Here is a 13,733-nt window from a genome sequence, read left to right on the forward strand (position 1 = left end):
AACTCCTGTATCTCATCTGAACTATTGGTTTGTTCCTTTGACTGGGCCATATCTTCAATTTTCCGAGCGTCATCCATTATTTTCTGCTGGTGTCTGGGCATTTGATCAGATTTCCCTGGGTGTGGGACCCAGCTGGTTGAAAGGTTTTTCTGTGGAATCTCTGGGCTCTGTTTTTCTTTTCCTGCCCAGTAGGTGGCGCTCGTGGCAGTCGTCTGTCTGCGGAGCAGTCAGCCCGGGAAACCGCGCGTGGAGGCGGGGGTCGCTGGCCGCCGTGGCTTGGGGGAGTGCCGGTCCAAATTGCCCAGCTGGCCCGAGACGCCAAGCATGACGGGAGGGCCCCGCTATCCAACGTTCCCAGTCAGACCGGGGAGCCACGTGCATGGAGGGGACCCCAGTCGCCAGCCGCCCCGGCCGGGAAAACGTGCGCCCCTCGGGTATCTCACCACAGCAGATTCTCCCTGCCCGTTCAGCCGTTCCAGAATGGGGTACGCTGTCTTTTTGGTCTCTGTCGTGACTCCGGGAGCTGTTTCGTATTGTTTCAGTTTCTTTAGTTGCTTTTCTGGAGGAGGAACTAAGACCCGCGCGTCTTACTAAGCCGCCATCTTCTCCGGAAGTCTTCTTTATATATTATCCATCGGAATTCTTTGTTTACATACATGTATTGCATGCATTTCCCCCCCAGGATTTGGCTTCCCTATTCCTTTTCTTGAGGATGTCTTTTGATGAACAAAAACGTTTAATTTTAATAAAGTTCAGTTTATCAGTATTTTTCTTTTATGGTCAGAGCTTTTAAAGTCCTGTCTAAGAAATCTTTGCCTACAGCAAAGTTATAAAAATATTATATTTATACAGCTTTATAGTTCTAGCTTTTAGGTTTAAGGGATCTCTGATCCAACTTGAACTTAGTTTCTTATATAGAATGCAGTATAGAGTCTGAGATTCATTTCTTTCCATATGGATATCCGATGGCTCCAGTACCATTTGTTAAAAAGACTTTCTTTTCCCTATTGAATTCACATGCACCTTAGTCAAAAATCAGTTGATCATATATTTGTGTCTATTTCTGGACTCTAATCTGTTTTATTGATCTATTTATTTTGTCTTACACCAGTCCTGCACTGTTTTGGTTGTGATAGCTTTATGGTAGAGTTGAAATCAGGCAACATAAGTCCTTTCTTTTCAAGATTGTTTTGAGTGTTCTGGATATTTTGCTTTTCCATATAAATATTAAAAATCATCTTTTCAGTTTCTTCAGCAACTGCAAAGTGCTGAAATCTTTATTTTGATTGCACTGAATCTGCAGATCAGTTGAGGGGGAGGTCTCTGCTTCTTCTGGTTGTATTGAGTAAGTACTAGTTGTACTGAGTAAGCTTTTATACTGGAAAGGAACCAATATTTGGAAGAAGGGAACTGTGAAGGATGAGTTTCATGTTTGATTGATAGTTTGTTTTTCCTTAATACCTTTTAATTCAGGTCACAGGCTGCACCACACAGAGGAGTTAGAATGTGCATGAAGTCTGCAGTCTAACTGGCTTGACAAACCAAAGGAGAGTGTTTAGGACAACCACAGCTGCTTAACAGTGAGGGGGTAAACCTGAAAGTGAGATAACCAGAAAGAGGGAGCCTACATTTTATATATAAATTTTGCCAAATTCTACATATGTGGGGCATACTCTAAACTGCACAGCTAAGATAGAAAGAACTCTAGTTAAATTTGAGTTGCAACTCATAAGGGGGAGATAGCAGTTTGAGTTCAGCTAAATTAACTGCTTAAGAAAAAATATATACTCTTCAGAGCAACATAAAACAATCCAGTGTCCACAACATATCATTCACAATAGGATGCAGCATAAAAGTATTCAACAAATGAAGAAACAGAAAGACATGACCCATGATCAGAATGGAAGACAGTCTATGGAGATCAGTCCCAAGGAGGATGATGGAAGTGTACATAAAGGAAAATATGCTTTAATGAAGGAAGGTTAGGAAATCATTAGAGAGATTTCAAAATGGAAAGTGTGGAACTAATAAAAACGATACCTGAAATGTAGTATAGACAGTTTAACAATGTTCAGTGTATATCTTTATGTTCTAGTTTGCTAGCTGCCAGAATGCAACACTCCAGAAATGGATTGGCTTTTAATAAAAGGGGATTTATTGAGAAAACCCCTAGAATGAGCTGAGACTCAGCATCAAGGGATTGAGAAAACCTTCTTGACCAAAAGGAGGAAGAGTGAAATGAGACAAAATAAAGTGTCAACGGCTGAGAGATTCCAAACAGAATCAAGAGGTTATCCTGGAGATTATTCTTACACATTAAATAGATATCACCTTGTTAGTCAAGATATAATGGAGAGGCTGGAGGAAACTGCCTGAAAATGTAGAGCTGTGTTCCAATAGCCATGTTTCTTGAAGATGACTGTATAATGATACAGCTTTCACAGTGTGACTGTGTGATTGTGAAAACCTTGTGTCTGATGCTCCTTTTATCTACCTTATCAACAGATGAGTAAAACATATGAAATAAAAATAAATAATAGGGGGAGCAAATGTTAAAATAAATTTAGATTGAAATGCTAGTGATCAATAAAAGGGAGGGGTAATATATATAATATATGGTATGTATGAATTTTTTTCTGTTTTCTTTTTATTTCTTTTTCTGAATAGATGCAAATGTTCTAAGAAATTATCATGGTGATGAATATGCAACTATGTGATGATATTGTGAATTACTGATTAAATATGTAAAACGGAACGATCAAAAGTTAAGAATGCGTTTGTTTGGTGTCTTTGGTATTTAAAAAAAATAAATTAAGAAAAAAATAAAAGGGGGTTTATCTCGTTAGTTCTTCAGAGGAAGGGCAGCTAACATTCAACTGAGTTTCTTTCTTATGTGGGAAGGCACAGGGTGATCTCTGCTGGCCTTCTCTCCAGGCCTCTGGGTTCCAACATCTTTCCCCAGGGTGATTCCTTTCTTCATCTCCAAAGGCCTGAGCTGAGCTGCCAGTGCTGAGATGAGGTATGCTGAGCTGCTTGGGCTGTGCTACGTTGAGCTCTGTCATTTACGCACCAGCCAATTAAATCAAACATCATTCATTGCAGCAGGCACACCTCCGAGCTGACTGCAGATGTAATCAGGAATAGATGAGGTTCACATGCCATTGGCTCATGTCCACAGCAATATAACTAGCATTTTCACCTGGCCAAGTTGACAACTGAATCTAACTACCACACTGTTTATTTATTTGCGTTTTCTTAAATAGTTCTTATTAATGTTTTGAAAATTTAATGTATAGATCTTAAACATTTTCCGTTAGATTTACTCCTGGGTATTTGGTGTATTTTCATGGTATTATAAATTGTATTGTTTAAATTTACTTTCCAATTGCTTATTGCTAGTCTATAAATTGTGATTGTATTTGTTTATGTATTTTTGTTTATGTGTTCTGCAACTTTGCTGCATTTATTTATTTATTCTAGTAGCATTTCTCCAAAGAGCATAGAGTTTTCTATGTAAACAGTCATTTTTCTGTGATTTTTCACAGTTTTATTTTTCTTTCCTTATTGCACTGGCAGGTCTTCCAGATGACAGTATAAACGCCCAGTTGTGGCAGACAGTTTTTTCAAAGTAGCCTGTAAAGCATTTACTGTACCCTAAATTTGCACTCTTTGCAAACTTGTGCACTTATTCTGCTTCCAGGATAATTTTGTAATTGTACACAAAGAAGGGTGGAACCTTTTAATAAAGAAATTGCATTTATGAATAAAAACAAATGTTTAAGTTTAGATTGACAGGTATGTTGTTTTTATTTTTCCTTTTAACAGCTTAAAGATACGTAGTCATTGTTTTCTGGCCTTCATTATTTTAAATGTAAGTCAGCTAGTAATTTGCATTGTTTCCTTGTAGGTAATATTTCTACCTCCACCATCACCCCCACCATCCCAGGTGCTTTTAAGATTTTATCTTTATTTTTAGTTTTTAGCAGTTTGACTATGATGTGCCTGAGTGTGGATTTATATATGTGTGTGTGTGTGTGTGTGTGTGTGTGTGTGTGTGTGTGTATAAATTTACATAAAAACATATATTTTGTATAAATAAAATATATATATATTTCAATATAAATTTATTTTTATATAAAACTCTCATGTCCACCTCAGGTGGCACCAGAAATGAGATGGACTAGACTGTAGAAATGCCCCTTTGCTTGACAAGACAGTTAATGCTATGTATTAACATTTAGCTGCAAAAGTTTGGAATCAGAGTGAATGAGAATTATAGTTAATGGCAAGATGGACTTATATTAAGAAACTACAGCTTTTCAGAAAAATCAAATATCTTATGGGTTAGAAATGGGCTTAATTACAAATCCAAACTCCTGGTTTGATCTCAAAGGGTAATACTGCTTACTGAGAAGCTGGAATCCATTTTCCTAGAGTAGACTGGAGCTTTACTGAGGAAGGAATGTGTACAGTTCACCCTCTCCTTCCAAAACAAACCTTCAAAAAGATTTGTATGTATCAGCTAAAGTGGGGGAATGTAACTCAGTTCGTGATACCATCTAAATCTCAGATGCTTAGACTCTCAAATCTGTTTTGTGAGGCTGGGAGATAGGGAGATAAGCACTTATATACTTAAGAACTCCCCTCCAAATATAAAACCATTCAAAAGCAGGAATGAATAGGAGAGGCAGTATGAATTAAAAGATTTGCCTGTATTAAGTATAAGACCTTCCAGGCACAGTGTTTAGAAATTTTATAGGTGAAATGCTGCTGCAACACACGTAAAGGTTGTAACATACCAAGGCCTTGCTATACCACAAGAAATGGCTTTATGAGCAAGGTATGTAGGAATAGTTATCTCCTTGTCCCACACACACACCAAAAAAATTTTTTTCATTTCTTCCTGCTGTTAAGCAGTTGTCCTCATTTCTGATTTTATATTTTTTCATTTCTAGAATTATTTTTTGGCTCTTTTTTATAGATTGCATCTCTCTGTTCCATCTGTCTATATATATTGCCCACCTTTTACAGTAGACCCTTTTGCTTATTTTACAAAAAAACTTTATCACAGTTATTTTGAAGTCAAACCAATGACTATGCCATCTCTCAAGGTCCTTCTATGATTTTTTTCCACTCATGAATCACATTTTCTTGTTTCTCTGTGCACTTTATAATTATTGATTGTTTGCTAGACACTTTATAGAAAACCAAATAATATTTTTCCTTAAAAAGATAAGTTCATCCTTCTCTCAGGCTAATAATGTCTATGTATTGTGTGTGTGGGGGGGGTAGTTTGAGCCAATCTAATTGGATAGTTAAGCTGGGCTTGGACTTCATTGCAACTTTAATTATGTTCATTTCACCACTGTCTTCAAATATTTTGAGGACAGGAATAGGATCACCAGTAAGTATTCTACAGATCCTTTTATACTTTACAATCCTTGGGCAGCTTTGTGAACCATGAGGGATCTCTGCTTTTCTTCTTGGATATCAGCTTTTTGGGTAGCTGGGGAGTTCTGTTTTCAATCTTACCCCCAGGTTTTTGTGCTTAGGGAAATTGAACTTGTTGTCCTGCCCCCCAGCCTTTGGAAGGCAAGTACAGTGCATATAGTGAAAGACTGAATACCTCACAGGGGATTTTCTATCATCACCTCTCCTCCCCAGTCATGGCAGTCTATGTTGGAATAGGTCTGTGGTTTTCAAAGTACTGTTCATGGACTCTGGGATGGGAGTGGAGAGGGTACTCAAGACTCTATTTCCATAGAAACATTAAGACATTTTTGCCTTTTTTAATATGTGGACATCTGTACAGTGGTACAAAAACAATGTTGTATAAAACTGCTCATGTCTTGGTACAAATACAGGCAGTGGCACCAGCCCGTGGCAGTGATCATTATGTTCATTAACACCACAGTATTTGCAGTGTGAAAAGAAATGCCAGTTTTACTTAACAATATCCTTGATAAGCAGTAATAAGTGTTTTATTAACTCTGAATCCTGGAGTACATCTTTGTAATATTCTGACAAAATGGGCCCATACATAAAGTACTTCTGCTTTAGGCTATATACTAGTTGTGTCAAGGAAAAGCACTTGCGTGACCTCTAAGTTGCAATCTGTTCTAAGTTCACCTTTTATAAAACAACATTTTTACCTGAAAGAACGACTGGCAGTTGTTTTCCTTAAAGTAATACTTCAGTGACAAGCTCAAATGTCAACCAAATATACAAATACAAATAAACATAGTTTGTCACCCTGAAAGCATATCTTTATGGGAAGTTCAACAATCTGCTGAACAGATTTTGCTTTGCTATAGACCAATGCATTTTGCAGATTCCCTCCAAGTTCCTTAGAACCAACATCCATTTGATTGAACAGATACTGAACCTGGAGTTTGGGACATGTGCTATAGGAACAGCAGTTATGGGAAAAATGGTTAGTCCTGAAGTGCCACAGTATAATGCAGAAATTATGATGAAGTTCTAAATGGATAGGCTAATAAGAGAATGTGGTATTCAGAGAACCTTGCTATATCATTGCCTATTGCTACTTATGCAATAAAAGTAAAATACAGTGTAGTTTACTTTGAATCAATGTTTTGTAGTTCAAGCATTCACACAACTAACTCTTGGCTCTATAAAGTCAATTCAAGAAATAATGTAAAGTTATTAGAAGTTATTCACAGGGAAAATGTGCACTATTTTGCTTTAGTATTGATCAAAGAATAATCTAAAAACACCAAGTATTTTTAGAGAGTATGATTGCGTCTCAAAATTTTGGTGAAGTAGAATATAAAATAGAAATTGTTGGTCTTCCGGGACAAGATGGTGGCTTAGCAATGTGCGCGTTTTAGTTTGTCCTCCAGAACAACTACTAAATAACCAGAAACAGTACAGAACAGTTCCTGGGGCCATGTCAGTGACCAGACACACAGCGTACCCGAGTCTGGACCAGCTGGACTGGCTGCAAGCCCCCACAGAACCGTGAGTTCCCCAAGCCGTGGTGATGGGCACACCTCCCCCACAGGCTACTTCCCAGAGGGGAAAGGAAAGAGACTTTACCAGCAACAGGGGCTGAGCCCAACCAAACACCAATTGTGGAATTAATTAACAAATTCTGACTACTAAAAATAGGTGAACCTGGTCAAAGCGGAGGTTGTTCATTTTTGGCCCAGCACCAAGGGGGCCGGGCTGACAGAAAGAGAAAAAAAGGAAACAGGTTTTTGTAGCTGTGTTTCTACAAAGGCTTGACTGCCTTTGGATACAGCAGCAGGGCTTCTCAGGCTGCAACTGCCCCAGGCATAGGCAGAAACAAGCTCGTTTGAGGGCTTGTCTGGAGCCTGTGCCTTCCCCAGGGGAGGGGTGAAGCCCAACTCAGGTGGAATCCCTCCCTCAAGGAATTCAGACACCAGGGCTTGGTAATTTGAAGCCATTAAAACCAGCCTACAACCTCTCCTCTGTCTCCACCACACCCCCAGCAGGGAGAGTCTGCCAAAGTTAAAGGCACCGCATCATCTTACGCTGGTGGGACCTACAGGCAGACAAGCGCCACATACTGGGCAGAATAAGAAAAACAGGGCCCAGAGACTTCACAGGAAAGCCTTTCAACCTGCTGGATCTCACTCCCAGGGAAAACCAATGCAGGTGACTCCTCCTGATAGGAGGCCAGTTTGGTCTGGGAAACTCCGACTGGGGTTTATAATACCTAAGTAGACCATCCTAAAGGTGGGGGTGGGGGGAAGGCACCATACAAGCAGGGCAAGAAACAAGAAAACAGGAACTGAAAAATTCTCCTCTGTTCAACAAAACCTAAGTTAGAGGTCCAGATAAAGCTGAACTGCATGTCAAAGAACAGATAGACAACAAATTCATCCAGCACGAAACCCCTGGGTAAAAGAAGTGAAAGCAATCTCAAGAATAAACTAATTAAGGTAATTAAGTGCCTAGATGCCAGCAAAAAATAACAAATCATGCTAGGTAAATTGACGATATGGCCCAGTCAAAGAAACAAACCAACAATTCAAATGAAATACAGGAGCTGAAACAATTAGTTCAGAATACACGAACAGACATGGAAAACCTCATAAAAAATCAAATCAGTGAATTGAGGGAGGACCTAAAGAAGGCAAGGAATGAACAAAAAGAAGAAATCGAAAGTCTGAAAAAACAAATCACAGAATTTATGGGAATGAAAGGCACAGTAGAAGAGATGAAAAAACAATGGAAACCTGCAATGGTAGATTTCGAGAGGCAGATAGGATTAGTGAACTTGTGGATGGAACATCTGAAATCCGACAAGAAAAAGAAAATATAGGGAAAAAAATGGAAAAGTATGAGCAGGGACTCAGGGAATTGAATGACAACATGAAGCGCACGAATATACGTTGTGGGTGTCCCAGAAGGAGAAAAGAAGGGAAAAAGAGGAGAAAAACTAATGAAGGAAATTATCACTGAAAATTTCCCAACTCTAATGAAAGACTTAAAATTACAGATCAAAGAAGTACAGCGTACCCCAAAGAGAATAGATTCAAATAGATGTACTCAAAAGATATTTACTAATCAGAATGTCAGAGGTCAAAGAGAAAGAGAGAATCTTGAGAGCAGCAAGAGAAAAGCAATCCATCACATACAAGGGAAGCCCAATAACACTATGCATGATTTTTCAGCAGAAACCATGGTGGTGAGAAAACGGTGGGATGATATATTTAAATTAGTAAAAGAGAAAAACTGCCAACCAAGAATTCTATATCCAGCAAAATTGTCCTTCAAAAAATGAGGGAGAAATTAAAACATTTTCAGACAAAAAAATCACTGAGAGAATTTGTGACCAAGAGACAAGCTCTGCAAGAAATACTGAAGGGAGCACTAAAGACAGAAGCAAAAAGACAAAAGAGAGAGGTTAGAAAAGAGTGTAGAAAGGAAGACTATGAGTAAAGGTAAAAAGAAGGAAAATTAGATATGACATGTAAAATCCAAAAGGCGAAATGGTAGAAGAAAGTACTACCTGTGCAGTAATAACACTAAATGTTATTGGATTAAACTCCCCAATCAAAAGACATAGACTGGCAGAATGGATTAAAAAACAGAACCCATCTATATGCTGTCTCAAAGGACATGAGGGTAAGGACACAAACGGACATTTGCACACCAATGTTTATAGCAGCATTATTTACAATTGCAAAGAGATGGAAACAGCCAAAATGTCCATCAACAGATGCGTGGCTAAACAAACTGATATATACATACAATGGAATATTATGCAGCTGTAAAATGGAATAAATTTATGAAGTACGTAACAGCATGGATGGATCTTAAGGACATTATGCTGAGTGAGATTAGCCAAAAACAAAAGGACAAATGCTATATGGTCTCAGATATGAACTGACATTAGTGAATAAACTTGTAATATTTCATTGGTAACAGAGACCATCAGGAGATAGAAATAGGGTAAGATATTGGGTAATTGGAGCTGAAGAGATACAGATTGTGCAACAGGACTGAATATAAAAACTCAGAAATGGACAGCACAATGCTACCTAACTGTAATACAATTATGTTAAAACACTGAATGAAGCTGAATGTTAGAATGATAGAGGGAGGAGGGCTGGGGACATAAATGAAATCAGAAAGAAAGATAGACGTTAAAGATTGAAATGGTATAATCTAGGAATGCCTAGAGTGTATAATGATAGTGACTAAATGTACAAATTTTAAAAATGTTTTTGCATGAGGAAGAACAAAGGAATGTCATTATGCAGGGTGCTGAAAACAGATGGTAATTGATATTTTAAAATTTCAACTTATGTATGACTAAAGCAAAAAATGTTTATTTGGTACAAAATTTATATTTTGACTAGTGCATCTTCTAATATAACTTATGTAGAAAGTTGTTTGAACAACGTAAGTACATGGATCCTTGGGTAGGACATGAGATTTTGTTGGCTTGTCCAGAGTGAGAACGGGGGAAAATTCAACCTCCCCAAGTGGAGAATTCTTGATATTCTCACAAGCAGTGGGGACAAAAAAAGCTATAGGCTGAATCCCCAGTCTTGGGGTTTGTTCATATGAAACTTAACCCCACAAAGAATAGGTCAAGCCTACTTAAAATTAGGCCTAAGAGTCACTCCCAAAAGAACCTCTTTTGTTGCTCAAATGTGGCCTCTCTCCAGCCAACACAACAAGCAAACTCACTAGCCTCCCCCTGTCTATGTGGGACATGATACCCCCAGTTGTGGGCCTTCCTGGCAACATGGGACAGAAATCCTAGAATGAGCTGAGACTCAGCATCAAGGGATTGAGGAAAACTCTAGAATGAGCTGAGACCTAGCATCAAGGGATTGAGTAAACCTTCTTGACCAAAAGGAGGAAGAGTGAAATGAGACAAAGTGTCAATGGCTGAGAGATTCCAAACAGAGTTGAGAGGTTATCCTGGAGATTATTCTTACGCATTAAGTAGATATCACCTTGTTATCCAAGATGTAATGGAGAGACTGGAGGAAACTGCCTGAAAATGTAGAGCTGTGTTCCAATAGCCATGTTTCTAGATGATGGTTGTATAATGATATAGCTTTCACAATGTGATTGTGTGATTGTGAAAACCTTGTGTCTGATGCTCCTTTTATCTACCGTGTCAACAGACGAGTAGAACATATGGAATAAAAATAAATAATAGGGGGAACAAATGTTAAAATAAATTTAGTTTGAAATGCTAGTGATCAATGAAAGGGACGGGTAAGGAGTATGGTATGTATAAATTTTTTTTCTGTTTTCGTTTTATTTTTCTGTTGTCTTTTTATTTCTTTTCCTGAATTGATGCATATGTTCTAAGAAATGATCGTGGTGATGAATATGCAACTATGTGATATTGTGAATTACTGATTATATATGTAGAACAAAATGAGCATATGTTACGAATGTTTGTGTTTCTTTCCTGTAATTTTTTTAAAAAAATTAATTAAAAAATAGAAAGAATTGAAGTTTAAGATAAAGGGATGAAATTTTGAGTTGCAGTGGAAACTTTTAGATGCCTTAGGATAAAATACTTAGTTATATAAACTTAGGCACACCAGAAATCAAGGAAAACCCCAGTTATAGTCCACCTGGCTTTCCCTGTATCAGTATTCATATCACTTGCATATTGAAAGCCCCAAAGGCTTGTTCTTTAACTTTGAGATGCCATGGCCTCAGAAACACCCACTGTAAATCAAAGCAAGAAGTTTTTTCTCTCATTTATCACATTACCTTATACAATTGAGCCCTACCCCTATCCACTGGTGCACTGTAAAAATTCCTGCTTCTTTGCTAAAAGCCTCTGCTTGCTTGAGAAACTTCCTTTTGTGATTTGGAGACTGGCTTATGTTACTGATGAGATTAAAAACAGGTTTGACTATGAAAATTTATGATGTTACAGCCTATTCATTATGTGTGCAGTTGAAAGAACAAATCACCTCTTAGCCAAAGCCCTTATTTGATCTTTTCCTCTTGCTCACTGTCCTACCCCTTATATATTCATAAACCTTTGATTCATGCATATGCATCTGAGAGTCTGTCATGACCCTCTCCCAATAGGAGGCCTAGTTTTAGATTTTGATTTCTTATACGTAACAGAAAGCATTAAAATAAGGGCTTCTGGGGCATATATGATATTAAAGCAGCTTTTTGGAAAATAAAACCAATCTAGTTAGTCAGTGAGATGAACTCTGATATCAGCTACATAGTTAATATAAATCCTGTAATATCTAATCACTGAATCTTGATTGCTACCAGTGGCTAGAAACTTTTCCTATAACCTGCAAAACCAGGAATGGAAGCAGAATCATAGTTGGTGCAATTTCTGACCTTTGGTCCAGTTGTCTTAAACCATAATTTCTTTCTTGATCCCAAATAGTACCTGCCCTAGTGGGTCCCGAAAGCTCAAGGTTCCATTCAGTCAGTTTCTGCTTTTTCACCTCTCCTCTCCCCTTGTGTTCATTTGTTTATTGCACCAGCCTACTCTTACCTTAAACCTTCTCTTTGTTTATACCTGTATACCTTTCTTTATTTCCTCTCCTGCCATTCACAGCTCATACCATAACAGCTCCTTCAGCTATGCAGTACATTTTTTACATGTTATCTTCAGAATGCCTTCCTCTTCCTTACTGATAAAAGAGATAACAGGTTCCCTTGGCTCCTCCTTTCCTAATCATGTAACTTCTGTTTTACTCCGACTTGCTACACTTCATTTTATGAATAATGTTAACATTTTATTAATATATTTAGGGACCTACTCATATTTGTTCAGTGACTGCCATATTTCTCCATACCTCTGAAAGCCCCTTGAGAAAGAGCATGTCTTCTTAACAGACTAACAGCATGTTTGTCTAAGCACCGTTGATCAGAGTTTGGGGAAGGTTGTTCACTGAAAGATTCTTAACAAGGTTTCCTCTGGGTACAATTTTCTGGTCACAGCAGCGCAAAGAATACATGAATTTATGAATGAATGAATGAATGAAACAAGGCAGTTGAAGAAGGTCCAAAGGGAGATAACCAAATGTGTTGAGGGGATGAAAGCACTCCAAATAAGATTATTCTTAAAAAAAAAAAAAAAAACAGAGACTTTTCTACCTGGAAAAAATGCACTGAGAGGGGAGATGTAGGCGCCTGTAGCTATGAAGAATACTACTTGGGTATACATAGAATAGTCACCAGAATCTAGAATTTAAGAACTTGAGCAGGGAAGATGGTCAAAGTACTTAACAAAAGGCATAACAGGAATTGACTGGTCAAAAAAGGCCAGCAGTCCTTCACCTTCCTCATATGTACTGGCTGAATATCAGCCTGGCTGGGGACCCTGTGGAGGTAAATTTAGGATAATAAAGGAGTCTTGTCAAACCATTTACATTATCCCATCATAGAGGTAAAAGCTCAAGTATAAATAGCTTCTAAAAAAGATTTAGATCCTTCACTAGTGGATAACTAAGAAAACACAAAAATGCTGGGTAATTCATCCCTATCTGGCATGGCAGGCGAGAACTCTGCCTGCTGAGCCACCATGGCCTGCCCTGTGCTTCTCTTCTTACCTTAAATTAGTCTACCACCCTGCATTTGAAGCTCCTGGGGCTCTTCTTAGAGGTCCTTATGGTAGTCACAGGGGAGTGGAATTGCTATTTCAACTATTTAACATTCAACAGGTATGTACTGTACATTTACCATGTGCTAGGCCCTATGAAAAGTGCTAAGCATAGAGTGGACAGCAAAGCAGACTCTGTCTTTGCCTTCGTGGAGCAGTTTAATGGGGGGTGGGGAAGTCAGATAATTTATCACATAAATAAATGTTTAATTCCAAACTGTGTTTATTTCTATAAAGGAAAATACCTGAGACATCTCTCTCCTTTCCTTTAGATTGTCTGTACAACCACTTAAGACATCTGCTTTTTTTTTTGTCTTCAGGAGCCTCCAGACAGGTGGCTTTGCCTGGGAGGGAGAGGTAGAGAACAATGCATATAGCAAGGCCACCGGGGTGGTTCCCCAGCACAAGTACCATCCCACAGCGGGCAGTTACCAACTCCATTTTGCCCTGCAGCAACTTGAACAACAAAAACTTCAGTCCCGGCAGCTTCTGGACCAGAGTCGAGCCCGGCACCAGGTAATTTAAGATAAAGTGTGCTAAACCTGTTGGTGAAAAAAAAGACATTATGGTCAATGGTGAACATAGGAATTGTTTTCCAAAAGTTTTCCAGTGCCACTCTAGCTTAGAT

At 38.4% G+C, this 13,733-nt stretch overlaps 1 protein-coding gene across 21 annotated transcripts in view; it reads left to right on the forward strand.

The window, feature by feature from the left end:
- Window positions 1-13,733, forward strand: part of TTLL5 (tubulin tyrosine ligase like 5) — a 445,087-nt gene that overhangs the window by 329,897 nt on the left and 101,457 nt on the right. For 19 of the 21 annotated variants that reach the window (XR_013160369.1, XM_077123116.1, XM_077123107.1 and 16 more), the window contains one exon: window positions 13,426-13,621. The exons of 1 other annotated variant lie outside the window; for it this stretch is intronic. Coding sequence is in view for 19 of the 20 variants with exons in the window: in XM_077123116.1 (XP_076979231.1) it covers window positions 13,426-13,621 (196 nt within the window). In the remaining variant the exon portion in view is untranslated. The remainder of the gene's footprint in view (window positions 1-13,425; window positions 13,622-13,733) is intronic. One more of the 21 variants, XM_077123122.1, reaches the window with a different exon arrangement.

The sequence above is a fragment of the Tamandua tetradactyla genome, chromosome 12 (genome assembly GCF_023851605.1).
Source record: "Tamandua tetradactyla isolate mTamTet1 chromosome 12, mTamTet1.pri, whole genome shotgun sequence".
NCBI classification, from domain to species: Eukaryota; Metazoa; Chordata; class Mammalia; order Pilosa; family Myrmecophagidae; genus Tamandua; species Tamandua tetradactyla.